Consider the following 21061-nt stretch of genomic DNA (forward strand, 5'->3'; position numbering starts at 1 on the left):
CAAACTAGACTCTATGTTTATCACTCCACTAACTGCTTGGTCGCCCTGAAGTCTATGTGAACTCTCAGAGATTCTCAGAGTGGAGATTTGTTTATTACCAGCTCCTAAGGGACAGTAAACTGTTTCTTTTCTCCCCAAGTGCAGGATGGGTAAATAATCAAATTTTCATTTATATAATTTCCCTCATATTTCAAATGCTTTGGGGTTGCTTTATAGCTCACAGATGTTTTTTCCCAAACATAAACACTTATTCAGTTTTCTTAACTTTTAAGAGAATCATATTAATCACAGCTCACATACTTTATGATATCTCAGTACTTCAGTGGTTTCTGTTTGAAAGTGCTAGTGTAACCTTGAGAGGACCAGCCTGGTGTATTTTTAACTGTTAAATCAATATTGACCCTCTCCTGGTCGGCCATTACCGCAGTCTCGGCTCATCATTTTGATGGGGTGGGAAACGCAGTCCTCTCCTCTCCCATCCCCCCCACATACTCTGCATTCCTCCAGAACAAATGCTCACTTGTTGCTTTAGTGTCTTAGATCAACAGTTGCTGGATGTTGGACACTTTGGACAAAAAGAACCGGCATAAAACATTGACAGTGCTGCTGTCCTGTCCTGGTACAGTGACTTTACAGTCCATTATGATGATTGGAAATGTTTGGAGTCAAAGGGAAAAAATAGTTTGTCTTCATAATCCTTAATCAAAATGTACTGCTGTTGACACTTAGGCCACACAGGCTACGGGATGACCAACAGCTAAATAACATTTAGGGAGTTATTTTGAATTTTACAATGGGTTTCAAGAGTTTCTGTTGTTTTAGCAGTAGAGCATGGCACTAACAACACTGACATCTATCTAAAATGCAGGCCTTGATAAAAGAAATGCAAGAATTGATAAAATATATACCTTAAATGCAATGTAAGTCACTTTGGATAACAGTGTCTGTCTAATGCATTAATATAAAAATAAATATATTTATGTGTTGTAAATTTAATTTAATATTTTTTGTATTTTTTAATATTATGAAGAATTTATTAAGATTTTGAATTAGCATTTATTTTAATATTTTCCTTTTTCATTTTTATTTTAGTTGATGGTAATGTTATGTAAATGCTTTTTTATTATTATTTTTTTAATTTATATTTTTTTATTTTTAGCAATTTAGTACTATTTTATTTATTATTTCATATTTTTTTTCAGTTAACAGAAATTTTTTTAGTTGTTTTTTTATTTTCATTTTATTAGTTTTATTTTTAAAAAGTTAATATCTTTACTTTTTATTTATACCATAAATTAAAATTATACTAAACAAATGTTATAAATTATATATATATATAATTTTATAATTTCTTACTTTAATTTTTTTGGTATATTATGGCCTTTATGGCATAAGCCCCCTTATTATTATTATTATTATTATTATTATTATTATATTATTTCCAATACTGGGCAAATTTCTGAGATGGCCTGGAAAGGTCTCAAATTGTGGCTCTGGAGTTTGTGGAGGGTCCAAACTACCCTCGCAGTGAGGTGCAGTCCGAGTCGATGAGTGGGATTAGACCCCTCTTCATCCCCAGTGGCACCACATTGTGCTCCAGCCTGCCGTGCATGGGGGGCTTCCTCTGATCGGCTAAAAGTGATTTTCTGGCCCCCATTGTGAGGTGATTTGGGGGCTGGTGACCCTCACCACTTGCCCTGTGAACAACAACCTTCAAACACAGGCAAGATGGCCCACATGAACCATACATATGGGCTGCTTTGATCCCGAACAGATTTCAGATGTGTTTGGAGTATGGCTACAATAGCATAGCTCGTCTGTCTCAGAGAATTTGTTTCTTTGTGCAGAGTCAGTGCTGACTAGTTGTACCACAGCTGGTTTTATGTCTGAGTCATGAGTGCTTTACATTTAAAGTTAGTCACCTTTGCATTTTAAGTGTTTGAATACAAAAAGCTTTCAGTATTCTCAATGAGTCATTGGTGTCAGATGACTTAATTGCTTGGCTGAACAGTAAAAGGTGATCAAAATGGTCATTTTCACAGTATTCCTGCACTGTGGTAATGTTTGGTAATGTGTAACTTGTTAGGTGCTGAGAACTTCTCACCAGGTGTTTCACAACACCCTCATTTGTCAGACGTCACTGTGAGTAATTCCTGGTGTCGAGCCAGGAATGTTTTTAGGATTACGGTTTCTTTCCCATGTGATACTACAGACTGTCTCTCAACTGGTACACTTATGTTGTGTTGATTTCATGGTATAGATAACAATGAGAAACACAACTTCTCTTTGTCCCACTGTAAGTTTTATGGGAAAATGCACTAGCTCCTCTGAGAAAACCAATATGCTGTTTTAGAGATTTGAAATCATCCATTGTGAAATTCCAGCCTAAATTTAGCTGTCCCGTGTCATTTCAGTGGCTTGTTCTGGAATTTTAATGCAGCTGTGATCCAGCTGTACTTCTGGTAGATGATAGATCTCCTCTGATATGAGATGCTCGGTGCAACCACCAGTCAGTTCTCTAATAAAGAGTTCCTTTAATGGCCACTTTGAAGATATTCTTGTTCAAAGGCAAAGTAAATGAGCTCATAAATGAGTCCAGATCATCTTTGAAGATCACATTACACTTTCTTGTTTCATCAGAAGTAGAGTTAGAGCTAGCAATCTTACTTAGAACCGGTACCAAATACTGTAACCAAATCATTTTCATGATGTCCGTTTATGAAATGTCTGCATTCAGTCCTTTAATCCTTAAATATTTATTTAGTTAGTTAGTAAGTATGTATGTGTATATGTGTGTATGTATATGTACTCGACTCTTGCATTGTCAATACAAGATCTTGACCAAAAATTGATGGAAATAAATGTTTTGATGTTATTTCCATCAAGAGGTGCATCAATTTTTGGTGAAGATCCTGTACTTACAATGCAAGAGTCAAGCGCTCTGTAAAGTCAGTTAGGGTTAAAAGAGCTGTTCCTAAACATATAACATGCTAGAAACATAATAATCACTGCAATAATGATCCAGTCATAGACTCTTAAGTATTTGCCTATTTAAATCCAAACAGCGACTTTTTCCCTTTTTGGCAGTGTGTGTGTATATATATACACACTGTACTTTAAAGATGACCTATAATGCCCTTTTACAAAGGCTTGATTTTGGTTTTGGAGTTTTCTAGAATAGATTTTCATGCTTGAATGTTCAAAAACACATTATTTTTCACATATTTTACATTGTTGCAGCACCTCTCTTCCCAGTCTGCCAGTAATACCAAAGACTATAGAATAACACAAGACGCGTCACTCGTATTGTTTTGAATGGGAGAAAGTGTAACGCGCAATATGGCGGAATAAGTCCCGCCTTCTAAATAAGAGCCAATCGCCGACTGGTAAAGTCATCGCGTGACTTGAGCGGCCGTTAGAATCACGGGTTTCTATAGAAACAGTCAGACGTGTGCCTCCGAAGAGACGCGCATTTAGGTCTGCGCATGCGCATTAGCTTGATCCAGCCTGAAAAATAGTTTTTTTTTTGTCATGATTCGAGCGTTTACAAACTAAATTTATGAGCCGGTTGTTGTTAGATTTCATTGGTGATTTCAAATATGAAATTTAATCGTAAGGTTGGCGAACAGTTTTGGAGAATTTGATGTTTCCCCATTCAAAGAGATTGCATGACGCCCAGGATGCCCGAGAGGCGTTTCAAAGATGGCCGCCGAGTGAAATGACTTGTCTTAAAGGGACTTTGGTAACACTCTGTTTAGTTCCTGTTCCCTGATTGGTCAGCTGGATCAGTGTGTTGTTATTGGTCAATGGCATATCCCTTACCATAACTACGTTAGATCCGGGTGGACATGGCAACAACATACTATTAACACAACTCAATCAGATCTCGCACTCTTTATTTATATTGTGACGTGTTCGTCTCTGGAAGAAAACTCAAGACTATAATCGAGGCATTTCAGGGAGTTCAGAAACAGTGCACACTGATATAGAGAATATCTCCCTTTGGAGTGGACTATGTGCTTTGTAACTTTGCAGACCAGTTTCATGCTCAAACAACAACATTACACTAAAAAAGCATAATAGAACCTCTTTAAATCATTAGTTCAGCTGTTTTTTCTCCTTTTTCTCCCAGATTTCATTGCTTATCTATAGCAGAGCTCATTCAGGAGGTGGGCATGGAGCAGAGATTACAGCCTTTAGGGAGAGCTGAATGTAGGGCAAGGTGACATTCATTCCATCCCTGAGCAAAACACAGAGAATAATAGATAAGACACAACTGTTAGATTTCAGGGCTGGCTGTACCAGTGTACATGTGTGGGCTGCGGATAGCTGTTTACTGCCTGGTCTGTGCTGATTTGTGGCGTTTTAACAGTTAGCCACCCTGAAACAAGATTTGTAGGCTGAATTTTTTTTTTTTTTTTTTTTCTTCTCCATTCTGGTCCTGAATTGAATTTTGAGGCCACTCGTTTCACTCTTGTTTTTCAAGTTGAAGATTTATGGTGACATTTTATTCTCAGAGTGGATTTGTTTTAGGACAGGGTTCCTAATGAAATGTATTGTTTTTATTTTATTTTATTTTATTTTATTTTATTTTATTTTATTTTATTTTATTTTATTTTATTTTATTTTATTTTATTTTATTTTATTTTATTTTATTTTATTTTATTTTATTTTATTTTATTTTATTTTATTTTAGAGACCGCACTTACAGCGAAGACTTTTAGTATTATTTTTGACCCCTTTTGCCTGCCTCTATTGTTGGATTTTCTTCAACTATCCATCTCAAAATTAAAAGTCATCACAACATTGTAATGTACCATATGAAATCTTTTGAATATGAGCAATTCATGTTGTAAATGTCAAAATGAAGCATTTTTGTAGTTTATATGTTTGCAGAAAAATGAACACTTGCTGAACACTTGAGGCATTCAGATTAATACAAAGTCCTAACATAAGGAGCTCTGGAATGAAGAAAGATTACAGCAGGAAGTAAAGTTTGGAGAGAACTGTAACCTAGTCAAACATAGGACACAAAGGATTGTTAAACAGTTGTCAAGAAACTGAAATGATAATGTTGGTCAATGGTAACAAGATACCACACCTGAGGGTCCCAGTAGCTTTGTCTTTTATCTCCAAACCAACCTAGCAAATATGGTCTACAGATTAACCTTAATACTAGACAACCCCCAATCAAGCCCACCGCTCTGGATTAGCAACTTGAATCCAAGACGGCAAATTCATCCTGTAGATTAGATTAAAGTGGCCCTCCGATTGCTACTGGATTAAAATAGTCTGGAAAACTGAGGATTTTATGTGTCCCTTCAGTCTCCTTACCCTCAGTAAAGTCAGGAATGGATTAATCTCCTCCACTCCCACAAAAAAACACAAGGGGCTCTATAGCATAGCCCTGCAAGACCAAATAGGCCAGTCAACTTGATCTGACTCAAATCCTGTTTTCGAGCAGTGGGTTCCTGGTACAAGATGAGTGGTTGAAGATTAATTGGCCCCTGTTTTGCATCTGAGGCCTGAGCCCTGGAAAGCCCATCAAAGAGACACAGCTTCATGTTGAGAGGGGAAACCCTGTCCGTGGCTTATCCTTGGCCGAGCAACAGCTGTCTGGTTTTTCTCACGGATTTTATGGACAATTGCACAACTGGTGTTAAAACAGAATGAAATGTAATAGTGTTCCACAGAAGGAAGGAATGCATACAAATTTGATTTATGGGTGAACTATCCCTTTAAATGCTCAATGCACGCATATACCATTTTTAGAGGATGAAGCAAGTTTAGGTCTTGTTTGAATAGGATTTTTATGTCAGATTTCTGTAGATTATGGTAATTATGTGAAGCTTTTTGTGTGTTTAACTCTGCTTGACTTTTGAAAGCCCTTCATTTTTTTGGTTCTCTACCTTCTGGATGTCAGGTCCGAGATGAGCTAGTCGCAGTAATCTGTGCGAAGAGAGCTGGGCTCTCTGTGTTCTGGTCAGCATTGCTCTGTGGGAGATTTTGAGTCGTGTTGAATGCAGCATAGCTGGAATGCTGGGGCTCAATTCTCTTCATAATCTTGGGGAATTGGAGGGAGTGGTGGCTGTATTTTTTTCACGCTCTCTGAGTGATCGACAGCTGTGTGGTATAATGAAAGAAACAAGTGCATTCCTGTCTCCATGCAGTCGTTTGATTTATATTCAGCAATACTTGCAATACTTAATGGAAGTGAAGATATTATTGCCAAAATGGATGTATTTAGCAAATAACATCCGGTTTCACAATCAGCTGTCCTTCAATCTGTGATGCAAGTGATTGAGGAACATCTCAAAGTGGACTGTTTAAGGCTATTCAACAATCAGGGCACTTTTCTACCATGATTACTAATGGCACTTGATGAATAATGTGACCTTACCATGTCATTCAAGACAATGTTCATTTTTACACAGCTTTTTTTTAGTTATAGTTTTTGTCTTTTGACAAAAATATCCGTGAAATGTAGTTTACGCCCAAATTTTACTCTGACTAAAATAGCATCTAATTTAATTTTTAAATTTAAAGGTGCCCTAGAATTAAAAATTGAATTTACCTTGGCATAGTTGAATAAAAAGAGTTCAGTACATGGAAATGACATACAGTGAGTCTCAAACTTCATTGTTTCCTCCTTCTTATATAAATCTCATTTGTTTAAAAGACCTCCGAAGAACAGGCGAATCTCAACATAACACTGACTGTTACGTAACAGTCGGGATCATTAATATGTATGACCCCAATTTTGCATATGCCAGCCCATGTTCCAGGCATTACACAAGGGCAGCCAGTATTAACGTCTGGATGTGCACAGCTGAATCATCAGACTAGGTAAGCAAGCAAGAACAATAGCGAAAAATGGCAGATGGAGCAATAATAACTGACATGATCCATGATAACATGATATTTTTAGTGATATTTGTAAATTGTCTTTCTAAATGTTTCGTTAGCATGTTTCTAATGTATTGTTAAATGTGGTTAAAGTTACCATTGTTTCTTACTGTATTCACAGAGACAAGAGCCGTCGTTATTTTTATTATTAAACAGTTGCAGTCTGTATAATTCATAAACACAACTTCATTCTTTATAAATTTCTCCAACAGTGTAGCATTAGCCGTTATCCATGGATCACAGCCTCAAATTAATTCAGAATCAAATGTAAACATCCAAATAAATACAGTACTCACATAATCCAATGTATGCATGCAGTATGCATGACAAACACTTTGTAAAGATCCATTTTGAGTGTTACATTAGCTGTGTCAACTTTGTTTATGCAGTGATAAAGTCGAGAGCTCGGGAGGGGGCGGAGAGCGTGTGCAATTAAAGGGGCCGCAGCCTGAATCGCCGCATTTCTAATTATCCAGTTAAAAAAATTGATTAAAAAAAATCTATGGGGTATTTTGAGCTGAAACTTCACAGACACATTCAGGGACACCTTAGACTTTTATTACATCTTGTAAAAAAACTTTCGATGGCACTTTTAATTCTGACTAGCTTGTTCAAGTGCTACTGCATTCGCATAATTTTAGGCAAACTTAAGTTGTAATATTACGTTTATGTTTGAGTATAATCTCATTTAGGATGCATCTGGATGAATTAATTTACCAAGCAGTTCAGTTTACCAGTGTTCAGCTTCAGCTCGTGCAGCTCAAGTGGGTCAATCCACGACAATATTGATTATGATTGGATTGTTTGAAACAATCACATTATTTCAAATTTTTCTTCTTTATAAAACATGCAAGCCTTTCAAAGTATGCACCTTTGACCATGAGCGTGGAAAGACGAGTGTGTTCACCCCGTGCGGACTCAAGTCACTCGTGTGTATGTTTTATTTAAAATTGTTGATATGATCATGATGCATTTTTCGCCTCATCTTCGCTATTTTAGAAAAATGGTCAATAATTTCATTGACGAGATTAAGACTTGATTAATTTAACACTTGCAAAGTATTTAAGTCCCGTTTGACCTCCGAGGCATGTCTATGCGGGTATGTGTGTGCATACAAGAGGTTCTTTTAAACGTTGGCCCTTTGTGTGCAGTCATGGGAAAGAGTGGATGAAAGGTGGATCAGCAGGGTATTTTGGGGCAGGGGGAGATGCTAAATGCAAAAAGGCCCCTTTACCATGGAGCATGTAATATCCTGATCCCGGGAGCTTCCCTGTCACTGGGGAGGACCTGGCCCACCTACCTCAACAGATAGTGCCTCAGGGTGGGCCGTACGCACTGAGGAACGCATTAGACCGTCCACCCTGGCAGATCTGATCAAAAGGTCATGTTAAAGGCTAAGTAGTCTGATTTTTACCAAGTCTTTTGACTTTAAGATATAAAGGAGGAACGTAACCAAAGATGTTGATCACCAAATGACTCCTAAACTCAGAATTGATTGTAATGCTGTTGACCCCTGATCAGATGATGCAGACAATTATCATAATGAGTCTTCTTGATGGTCTTTGTGTTGACTTTTTGAGTAGGTGGTTGTTGTGGGCCTCCAATTAAAATGAATTTTCAGTGGTATAATAGCATGTTTTTTTTTAATCCTTTGTGGAGTGGGGTTCACATTAAATACTATAAGCTCTTTATAATTTGATTGGGTCTCAGCGGGCTTAATTGTGACATGTTTAGTGATTTCACACTGGCCGTAGACCAAGAGGCCCTGCCATCCATCTCTCATATTCTGAAGCTTTATTATTACATTGTTCTCATGATTAGCCATGCATGATTGAGCAAGCTTGGGGTCGCAGGAAGATGAATATTCCAAAGGTTTATATATAAATACTGATACTGTAATTATAATTAGATTTTTTGATTTTAAAATGTAATTGTGCATGCTTATTTAGATTTTATATATATATATATCAGTTCATATTGGTTGATATTGTTTTTTTTTTAATTTCAAAATATAATTGTTTAATTTAATCATTTTTAAAGGTGCCCTAGAACACTATTTCACAAGATGTAATATAAGTCTCTGGTGTTCCCAGAATGTGTCTGTGAAGTTTCAGCTCAAAATACACCATAGATTTTTTATTATTCCATGTTTTATATGCCTATTTTGGGGTGGGATTAAAAATGCTCTGATTTGGTGTGTGTACACCTTTAAATGCTTGTGCTCCCCACCCCCAAGCTTGTGACTGCATTAAACATTGCATAAACAATACTGAAGTTCACAATAATTTGCAAAATGGATCTTTACAAACTGTTCGTGACGCAACATATTAGATCATGTAAGTATGGCATATTGTGAATGTTTACATTTGATTCTGAATGAGTTTGATAATGGTGCGTGGCTAAAACTACACTGTTGGAGAGATTTATAAAGAATGCAAATGCGTTTATTAATTATACAGACTACAAGAGTGTTCGGTTTAAAGATGAAAATAACGACATGGCTCTGATCTCCGTGAATACAGTAAGAAACAATGGTAACTTCAAACACATTTAACAGTACATTAGCAACATGCTAATGAAACATTTAGAAAGACAATTTACAAATATCACTAAATATATCATGATATCATGGATCATGAACAGTTATTATCGATCCATCTGCCATTTTCGCTGTTGTCACTGCTTGCATGCTTCACAATACCTGCGTAACTTCTGATGATTCGGCTATGCAGCTCCAGACATTAATACTGGCTTGCCTTGAACATGGGCTGGTATATGGAAAAGTTTGGGGCGTACATATTAATGATCCCGACTGTTGCATCACAGTCGGTGTTATGTTGAGGTTTTCCAAGGTTTTTTTTACGAATGAGATTTACATATGAAGGAGGAAACAATGGTGTTTGAGACTCACTGTATGTCATTTCCATGTACTGAACTCTTATTATTCAACTATGCCAAGGTAAATTCAATTTTAAATTCTAGGGCACCTTTAATACACTTATTAGTTTAATCACACTGTTTGTTAATCACACATCGACTTTTCAACAGATATTGGCCATAATGTGAAAGTAATGATCAGTAATAACCAAAATGTTAATATTAGTGCACTCATTGTACTCATTGATTGTTTGTTTTTACATTATTTATTATAGTTTTATGCTTTGGTTTAGCAGATTTTGAGGAACACTTCCTTCCCAGAAAGGAGCCTTGGCTGTTGTACTTATTTGGAAGACGTTATGTTTGTTTACATGTGTGGCCCCTCTTTTCCCACTCCTACACTTGATGAGGCGTCTCCATATAGGAATGCTGGGTTTCCATGACGCTAACTGGGTAAAAATGTGGCAATGTCTCTGAGAGTCCGGACAGGCTTGCAAGGTGGTTTTATTCCTAGAAACAAGCTTCCCCCTGGCCTTAACCCAGGTGCACATATCTGGACCCAGGAAAAAGTTCCCAACTTCACCCTTCCTTCACCTTCTGTTCCCTGTAGAGTCTCACAGTCCCATCTCTCGTTTCTGAAAGCCTCCCAGATTTATTGTTTCTATAAATGCCTCATGCTGCAGGCCCCAAAGAAGACATCCCTACTGTTTGCAAATGGCCCCCGGAGACAAAAGAAAGGTTCCCCCAATCAGAAAGGCTTGTCTTGTACTGCTGAAAGCTCACTCTTGGTTAAACAAGGTTTCCCGTCATCACCGGTGAGGGGTCTTTTCCCTGCTATATCAATCTCTTGGTGAGTGATCGTGTTTGGCCCCGTTGAGAACAAACTCGGTGCTATTGTAACCATCCCAAACAGGGAACCACAGGGTTAAAATCATCAACTTCCCATCCTTCCCGCTGTTCCAGGGCTCAGTTGTGCTAATTGGTTGTTTTTTAGTATCGGCCCAAACGAGCAGGGAGCCATTTAAAGTGTTTGATGGCCCTGGGTCTTGTGGCCTCTATTCTCTCTGTTCAGCCATAGCGAGAAGAACTGAACCCCCCCGTCCTTTCGGGATGCGTGACCGTGTGTGCATGTGAATGGGAACGCTGTGTGGGGATGGGGCCTTGCTTTGTGTTTGTGTTATTGTCATTCAAAATGTAATGTCTTTAAAAGAGGGATTTTAATTTGACCCCCACCAATTAAGAGATTTAGGCTCGGGTTGGTTGGCGGTCACCTTTGACCCACCTGCTTATTATACTCGCGTCTTCACATCATGGTGTGAAATCCTCTTGTGCTCCTTCTGTTTCTCCGTGTATCTCCCAGTCCGCACTCATTCTCTATTCACGAGATTGTTTCTCTTGATAGTAACGTAGATCATTGTTGCCGATTGAGAATTTCTAATTGTTCTTGGTCTTATGCTTTCCAAGTGAAACGCAACCTTAATATAGCAGAACTTTAAGAATAGTATGGCAGTTGCAGCATTGTAGTGATTAAGATTATACTTAGTCAGCTAGTAAGTCCCATACTTACAGTTGCTTGAAAACGTATGGGAACCACTTGTAGAATCTGTGAAAATGTGAATAGTTTGAACAAAATAAGAGAGATCATACAAAATTCATGTTATTTTTTTATTTAGTACTGTCCTGAGTAAGATATTTTACATAAAAGATGTTTACATATAATCCATAAGACAAAAAATAGCTGAATTTATTAAAATAACCCCATTCATAGATATGTGAACCATTGGTTCTCAAAACTGTGTGTGGTTACCTGATGATCTACGACTGTTTGTTTGTTTTGTGATGGTTCTTCGTGAGTCTCTTGTTTGTTTTGAGCAGTTAAACTGAGCTCTGTTCTTCAGAAACTCCTCCAGGTTCTGCAGATTCTTTGTTTTTCAAGGATTTTTTGCATATTTGAACCCTTTCCAGCAGTGACTGTATGATTTTGAGATCCATCTTTCCACACTGAGAACAATTGAGGGACTCAAACACAACTATTAAAAAAGGTTCAAACATTCACTGATGCTCCAGAAGGAAACACGGAAGACTAAGTATAATTTACCTCGATCTTCAAATTCAAAAAGTTTTCACCCCTCGTGTTTAAAATTCCTTGAATGTGTTAAATTGGTGTGTTAAATTTTCTTGAATTGCAATTCAATAAATTCCTCTTCCTGCCATTTCAGTCCAACTTCCTGAGTGGCTACAGATACCTGCTATATCTCCTCAGATACAAACGTAAAACACTCTCTATAGGAGCTGTTCCTCTTGAGTCATTCAATGCCTCATTGACTCATTGAACTGTAGATGATTTAACTTTGAAAGCATGGTGACTTCACAATCACCTAGAGCAACCTCTCTCCCACAGCTAAGAGTAAGATATTCAGTTGTAGAGGCTTACAGGAACACATCCTGCACACTCCCACATGCAATAACCTCATCTGATGTGTAATAGCACTCATGGCGAGGGGTCTCTGGTTCAGAAGTGCAGGGTTGGCCTCTTTGGAACAGGAGGGGAGCTGGTGAAGATTGGCTGCAGAAGATTGAAACAAAATCTTGGTTCAGTTCTCATAAGAGAGCACCGGGTTATCTCATCAGGAAGTGGTTTTACATGACACTTGATGAAGATAAATGAGTGCTAAAGCAACAGGACAGTGGCAGACCTGCTGTTCACGCTGGTAAGGGCAGCAGGGGTGAACATCAATGTAGATATGTCATTCTATGAGCTTGGCATATTGACTCATGCAGTGGGTAGTCATTGAGCAGGGGTTTTCTAACATTTTGATGTCAAAGACCACAAAAATGATGATCCCCTGGCAAAGGACTTTAAAAATATAAAGGCAGCTATATAATGAATGTTAACATTTTATTTTATTTTATAAAACCCACGAACCCAAGATTAAAAAGGCCTGATTTAGCTTTTATTCAAAGTAACATTTACAGCAATCCCAATCACTGCTCAAGGGCACTGTGGTGATATTTATGGATCGCCCCTTGTATAATTATAACTTATGACCTTCCGGTTATCATTCACCATATCAGGGCATGTGGGTACACCTGCATAGGAAGCCTACACATTAACCAAAATATAGACAATATTTTTTTTTAACACTACTTAGTGCATCACCTTCAAGGTTCATATTTATGAGGAACTTAGGAACACACTGATTTCTATAATTACACATGATTTAGAAAATGGAACGCACAGTAAGCACTGTTTCATGAGGAGATAATTTTTTTTTGTAATTTACACTTTATGCTCATTTTTATTTATTATATTAATGTTTATTGTTTAATCTTTCATACTTTATATGATCGTGTTGTGATGTCTTAAAGGTGCCCTAGATTCAAAAATTTAATTTACCTCGGCATAGTTAAATAACAAGAGTTCAGTACATGGAAATGACATACAGTGAGTCTTAAACACCATTGTTTCATCCTTCTTATATAAATCTCATTTGTTTAAAAGACCTCCGAAGAACAGGCGAATCTCAACATAACACTGACTGTTACGTAACAGTCGGGATCATTAATATGTACGCCCCCAATATTTGCATATGCCACTCCATGATCGAGGCATTACACAAGGGCAGCCAGTATTAAAGTCTGAATGTGCACAGCTGAATCAACAGACTAGGTAAACAAGCAAGAACAATAGCAAAAAATGGCAGATGGAGCAATAATAACTGACATGATATCATGATATTTTTAGTGATATTTGTAAATTTTCTTTCTAAATGTTTCGTTAGCATGTTGCTAATGTATTGTTAAATGTGGTTAAAGTAACCATCGTTTCTTACTGTATTCACGGAGACAAGAGCCGTCGCTATTTTCATTTTTAAACACTTGCAGTCTGTATAATTCATAAACACAACTTCATTCTTTATAAATCCTCCCAACTGTGTAGCATTAGCCGTTAGCCACAGAGCACAGCCTCAAACTCATTCAGAATCAATGTAAACGTCAAAATAAACACTGTACTTACGCGATTAGACATGCTGCATGACGAACACTTTGTAAAGATCCATTTTAAGGGTTATATTAGCTGTTTGAACCTTTTTTATGTTGTTTAAGGCAAGCACGAACTCTTGGGGCGTGGAGCATGAGAATTAAAGGGCCACACACCTGTGAATCGGCTTATTTCTAATTATGCCCCAAAATAAGCAGTTAAAAAAATGAATTTAAAAAAATCTATGGGGTATTTTGAGCTGAAACTTCAAAGACACATTCAGGGGACACCTTAGACTTATATTACTTCTTGTAAAAAAAAAGTTCTAGGGTACCTTTAATTGACTTGTAGCATACAAACAATTATATTAGTTTTTAGCATGTTTTAATTTTCTTAAAAAAAAATTGTGTAGATTTAGATTATCGGCCAATCATGAATAAATAAAAAAATTATAGCCTAATGATAAAATTGTTTTCCTATAACTTCCCTTGTGTAACTGTAATGTGGTCAGACTGTGTTAGCCATTCTAAGGCCAGAGAGCAGCAGTCATTTCCATGGTAGTCACCATCCACGGCAGCATTAGTTCCACCGCAGGCTCTTTTTGTTGCTTTTCGGAAAAGAGATGGAGCGAAAAAAGAGGGTAGAGGGGGTAAAGTCTCCCTGATCCCCTTTTCCATATGCCGGGTAATCCAGAGGCCACTGTCAGCACAAATGTGGCTTTGATAGCTGGGAGAGGGTGCGACTGAACATGGTGCCCCTGAATGTGTTTATGGGTAAGCGAGTGTGTGGGTATGTGTTTGTGTGCTAGTGCGAATCTAGGGGGAAACATGTCAAAAGAAGCTGTATAGAAAGAAGGCCCCATTTGGGAAGTTCAGTTTGAATGTGTCTGGAAAGTCGGCACTCTTGTTGGGCTGTGCAGTGTATGCTTGGACTGCCCAGACACTATGACGAAATAACATAATGAAAGCAAATGTGTTTCAGAAATGGTTATCTCAGGAAATGAGATTTGAGAATGTAGATGTAGTGATCAGACAGGTTCATGCCATTGTGTTGTTGCAGACTGCAGGTTCCTAATCTAAACAAAAGATTCATTCAGAATAGTGTTTGATGACGTATTAATTGGAATCAGGTGTCAAAATACAACCATCACATGAAAACGATTATTGTATTACCTAAGTTTAACTTAGGGTGCTTTCACACCTGCCTTATTTAGTTCGGTTGAATCGTACCAGAGTTCGTTTGCCCCTTTGGTGCGGTTCGTTTGGGCAGGTGGGAAAGCAGCAATCGCACTCGGGTGCGCACCAAAAGCGGACCAAACAAGCGTACCGAGACCTGCTTGAAGAGGTGGTCTCGGTACGCTTTCAAACGAACTCTGGAGCGGTTCGCTTGAGATGTGAAAGCAATCGACCCAGTTAACGGACCAACGAACCAAACTATATCATTTTCATAACGGAAAATATGATATAAAAATCAGTAATGTCTGATTCTGTGAGTGAGCACATTATTTACAATATCTGAAAGCCAACGATCGCCTCTGGTGTGTAATTACACTTCTCCGTGCGAGAATGCTGTCCCGACGAAGTCTCAATTCCCGCTCTGCTTCATTATAAAATTCAAATGGTCTCTCTCGACAGACGGACAACAGGTCGCCTACTAGACAGCGCTGGGAAATCCAGAGATGGAGAGAGAGAGAAAGAGCGCGGGTTTGAATTTGCCGCAGCAAATATGAATTAACTGCGGGAGAGAGCTACATTTATAAAGTGTTTGTGTGTGTCTCGACAGTTACAAATAAAGCCACAATAAACTCATGGAGCGAACTTGTCAATCATTATTTTGATGGATGACGCAGAGAAAATTCTGACCAATAAGAGGACAGTTTTACTCCCATGTGACTTACCTTAACGCATTTTGGTACGCTTTGAAATTTTGCCATGTGAAAGCGAACCGAACCAAGAAAAAAAAGCAACATTGTAACAAATTTAGTCCCTGTTTCGGAACAAAACAAGCGATCCATAGGTGTGAAAACACCCTTAGATTGCTGATATTTGTCTTGTGTGTCCTTTCAGAACATTTTATTTTGTTATTATTAGTGGTGTTTGCAAAAACTAGCATCACTATTATAATTTCTGTCATGACAACTCTCTGAGGGTTTTGCATGGTCATTGATATGACAATGTTGTTATGTTTGGTATTGGCGGAATAGATATGTTATGCTGCTGATGCAGAGCAAGTAGCTACGGGACTTGCTACTGCCAATACATACACAGACACGCTGCTGTGAGCAAGTAAAGGCACGTTCACACCAAGAAAGATAACAATAAAGATATAGTTTTAAAAATCGTTCTAAATATAAAGGATAAGCACTGTCCACACCACAACTATAACGATAACGATATAGAAAAACGTTATCGTTGGAATCACTTTCAGACCGATTTTTTTTTTTCAGCTGTTCAACAATAAAACACTGACAGTCAATCAGAATACATTCTAATTTAAGTGTCCGCGCATTAAAAAGATAATCGCCGAGGTCCAGAAAAAGCCAGCACTGTTTGACAAGTCAAACCCCATTTTCATGGATACGTTAAAGAAAATTGATAAATGGAAAACAGTCAGTCATAGTATACCCTCAGAATGAATGGTGAGAAGTATTAACGATGAGATCATTTTGCCAGCCTAGCAAACAGTGTAACATAAAATTACCTCAGGTATCCAGCGCTAGTTTCGACAATATTGTCTTGCTTCCTTTGAAGTTGCAGTGAAAAACACTAGGCGTTGTTTTTATTCCACTATATTGACTTTGTCAGGTAAATTCACTTTTAAATTAGATCGATTACACTAGCTATTCACTCGAAACATTGCATGCTGAGGACATCTGCTGGTTAAAACCACTTCCCTTTTTTTCTGTGCTTCTAATATGTAAAGCTGCTTTGAAACAATTACCAATTGTAAAAGCGCTATATAAATAAATTTGACTTGACTTGACTAAAACAGTGTAAATGCAACAAGAACAGCAAAAACATGTTGTAGCCTACACACTTTGAAACCACAGCGCGTGTACTTAGAATAAACAGGCCGTTATCATTGTTGATGTGGACTCAAATATAGTTATCTTTATAATTATTGGTTATTGGTGTGAACAGGCCTTAAGACTGCTGCTGCTGTACAAAATAGCATACATGATTTACCTGTAGCAAATCTATACAGGTGGAACTAGGGGAGATGGAGGGCTTCTGAAAGTGTGCTGCAAATTCTACAGCAAAAGCTGACCAAGTATTTGAAGGCTGAGCAGCGAGCTCATTGGCTACTGATACAGCAGGAAACAAATATTTGTGTGCCCTATAGAGAGCGATGTGATTGCATGCAGATTGAGTTAAGGACCTATCAGCCTGCGCCATCTAGAGTTTCATGACAGAACTTTGTATTGCTGGCTTTGGATTTGAACGAAGACCTAGCTCTAAGTATAAAACTATGGTTTGTAATTGTGCTGCAGACATGAGGGATGCAACAAATCATGCAACTAAGTGAAAAGAAAAAACCTTAGCTTCAAAAAATGTGTTTTTTAAAAATCTTTTCAACACTGATGTAATGCATATTTTGAGTCATGAACAATTTGTTTAAACAAGTTTCAGTTATTGAATAACACTTTAAACACTTTAAATTCATTTTTTGACTGTTATGTCAAGAGGTACAACCAAGTAGTTGTATGTATATACTGTAGTTGTACCGTCTGACATGGAAATTGAACTAACCGACCCATACTTAAAATTATCAGTTTTACCAGTATTTAAAAGAGATCTACAGACCTTTTTACTCTGCCACAATGATCATTTGAGGACCTCTGGATGATGCATTTACTGTTATTTCCTTGTCAATTCATAATAAAAGGGCCATGTTTGCAGTTGTGCCACCCTGACATTTGAGTATATATAAATTGCTGACAAAAGTTTTTCACTCGTCTAAACAGCTTTAAAACTTTAAAACTATAACTTTATAAAAATTTGTTTATATGAAAGGTTTTAAACCTAAAATGATGCCATAGTATTTAGTTTTTAATTATTTTAAATTATTTTATACCGCCATCTCATCTGTTCATTTGTACGTACAGTTGCACCATCTGACATTTTGTGGGTTTAAGATAACAAAACATAAAATAATATGCATTATTTAAATGTACTAAAAATTAATTCAAACTAAATAGGTTTTATAGAATAAAGTAATATATGTCATGAATTTACCAAATTATTTTAAAAGGAAATAATTCACTTGGACACAAAAATAAATGAATTTTTTTTTTTTTTTTTTTTCATGACTGTAATGCTTCCGTATATGTGTTTCAGATCACCAGGACTGTCTGCACCAGGTTGTTCACGAGCGTCTGGGAGAGCTGTTGCGTGTGTTGAAATCTGTGATTTCCAAACACCACTCTCTGAATTCGGTGGAAATCCTCAGCGCAGCAGGGACCCTAATCGCAAAGGTCAAAGGTAAAGAGTTGTCTCACTCGCCTCCTTCAAATTTAATATTACACATTGTAGAAAAATGAGGGAGAAATACTCATTCACTTGATATCTTGTTACTCAAACTCTCTCACACAGGCCTCCCACTCTGGATCACTCTAAATTGTCTAATGTCACTAGTAACGATAAACCCAAAATTGCCAGAGATGACTTTCCAGCAGGATTAACAGTCTATACAAAGCTCTGTGAGATGCATGTGGAAATCAAATCCCTCAAAAAGAGACATCTTTGTTCCTCAAGCTTCTCACAGGGCTGACATTGGAAAAGCAGAACAATGCATGTCTACAAGTGTGTTTGTGTGAGTGCACGTATGTGTGGGGGCAAACGCTTGCTCGCAGTACAATGTCCTTGTCAGAGTAGAGAAATCCTGTTTCACTCGGTTCCTCGGTGGGAGATTAGCATCTCCATGCATGGCGATGCTTCACTTGGCTTGTGGACAAGAATCTCTGTATCTGCATAGCATCTAACAATCTTCTTTTTGTGAGTGTTTTGCTTGTGATGTCTTAGAAACCACTTAGTTTGATATTTTGTTATCTAAATCAATGACATTTTAAGTGCTGCCCAAGTGTGTATATAGTTTTTTAGGATATATGTGCATATTAATTTCATAGATAATGATTAATTAATCCACATTTTCTGATATGTAAGTTGTAGTGTCAGTGATGTCGAGATTTTTCAGTGCTGAAATGTCTGCTGGTTCTCGCTTGTTAACACAAACATAAGCAGGGCTAAATGGTGGGTCTTGGTTTATTATGTGGTCACTTTACTTGCACTCTGCCTGCACTGTTATTGGGAACTGAAGCTAAATGCCTAGCTTTGTTTTGACAGTTGATCTCATAGCGGGCCATGTGATGTTTTTGTATAAACACATTTCCAAACCTTTTAGTTTCCTCTTTCTAAACAGTTATGTTGTTATGCATGCCTTTTGGTTTCCTCTTTCTGTGCAACTATTCAGTTTTCTCTGTGTAATCAAATTTATTTAACTTAAATCTGGTTTGTTAGTCTTTAGTATGCGTAAAGTGTGATTCTAACATACGTGCATTTCTGTGTATATGTATATAAACTCAAAATGTACTGACAGCATCTGAAAAACTTAAAGTTTGGATACTTATGAATGTATAGTTAATATCAATATCAGAACATGAAATTCATAGATTTATTTAAATTTTATGAATTTAATTGGGATTTATTGTAATTGTAATAAATTAGATTAATTAATATATTATTAAAATTGTATAAAAAATTATTTTATAAATCAAATGATCCATTTAATTGATCAGAATCAGAAATATTCTATAAATAAATAAAGATAAATGATACAAAAAAATAAGATACAAAATAAATGTATCATATATAAAAAGTAACTAAAGAATATTTAGATAAATAAATATTCTGCACTTTTCTGCAGAGTCTTTGTGAGTCTCAACATTTCTCTGATAAAGTGTTTCCGTAATTCACTGATAAATTTGTGAAAATGCTCTGGAAAATTCTGTTAGAGGATTCAAATAAATCTCTATTGGATATACTGTGAATATAGATGCTGTGAATATTGCATTTTGATATTGTATGTTTCAGTGTTTAAACATTTAAATATTAATGATTTCACCTTTCGATTTTTCTAGCATTTGTTAATAATAGCAAGTTTCTGAAGGTAAATCTGTGCAATTCCAGCTGCCACCACTAGAGGGGCAAAATGCTTCTTATGTTGCCACCTCTTTCCAATCTCTCTCTCTCTCAGATACACACACACACACACTGAATCCTTTGTAATGTGACACTTGAATAATCAGTGTTCTAGCTCTGTGGCTCGGAGATTAGAATAAGAGAAAGTTGAATATCCGGATCGGGGAGCTCCAAGCATGATAAGAACTCCACTGTGGAGTTTGAACAGGGCTGAATCTCTCATGTTGGCTCGAACACATGCGTCCGCTGCAGAAATGTGACACTGACCCTCCTGGCTGGGCCTCAGGATGAGATAGGGACCAGCAGGAGTTTAGGCAAACCTTCATAGAGGCTCTAGGGAGGACTGCGGTCCAGAATGTTATGTGAACATCGCAATATAAACTCCCCAAAAGCCGAATATCCTGATGGGAAGATATGTGCTGATGTTGACGAACCTTGTGCGACGTGTCCTTGATGATTTTAGTGCTCAGCGTACCGTCCTGTTCTGAGGAAATAAAAATAAGGCTTGTTTTCTTGAACGAGAGCCACAAGGAGGTTTTTTTACCTTCTTCATTGCTGTTATGCAAGAACTTTGAGGCTTTCTCATGCAACGTTCTTGCACGTATTGGGTTTCAAAAGTAATTGAAATTTCTCTGTGGTACGGCGTCTCTCATGGGCTGCCAACAAAAAGGGGGTGTGTTTGTTCCCATCAGTCCTGTGCCTCTTTACCTCTCATCACCTATATCCCTCAGGGACGCTCCAAACCCCCTTCATCTGATGGACTCGAGACCTTTTGACTAAGTGCTGCTCTCCAAATTCCCAGAGCTTATGGAGACGAATCCATCAAATTCTTCTTCACACCAAGTTAGGACTGCATTTTAACCACCTCTAATGTGAGGACGTGTCAGTGTCATCCTTATCTGAACAGATAAGTCTGGTATCTTCTGTGGGAAACATCCAAACTGGGTCTCCGGAGGCTCAATGTTTGGTCTCATCCATGTTTTATCAGTTCCTCCCTCTAGATTTAGAGGTGAAATTGATTAGCAAGCCTCACTGGTGCCTGATTTCCCAGAGAGAAGGGGGAAAAACGCGAAAAAACAATGCCATTTTTGCTTGATGA

The 21061-nt window shown here is 37.5% G+C and overlaps 1 protein-coding gene across 3 annotated transcripts in view; it reads left to right on the forward strand.

Moving 5' to 3' along the window:
• Positions 1-21061, forward strand: part of arhgap29a (Rho GTPase activating protein 29a) — a 50910-nt gene that overhangs the window by 10085 nt on the left and 19764 nt on the right. For all 3 annotated transcript variants that reach the window (XM_067377348.1, XM_067377346.1, XM_067377347.1), the window contains exon 3: positions 18103-18246. In XM_067377348.1, the coding sequence (XP_067233449.1) occupies positions 18103-18246 (144 nt within the window). The remainder of the gene's footprint in view (positions 1-18102; positions 18247-21061) is intronic.

This window comes from Chanodichthys erythropterus, chromosome 23 (assembly GCF_024489055.1).
Source record: "Chanodichthys erythropterus isolate Z2021 chromosome 23, ASM2448905v1, whole genome shotgun sequence".
NCBI lineage: Eukaryota > Metazoa > Chordata > Actinopteri > Cypriniformes > Xenocyprididae > Chanodichthys > Chanodichthys erythropterus.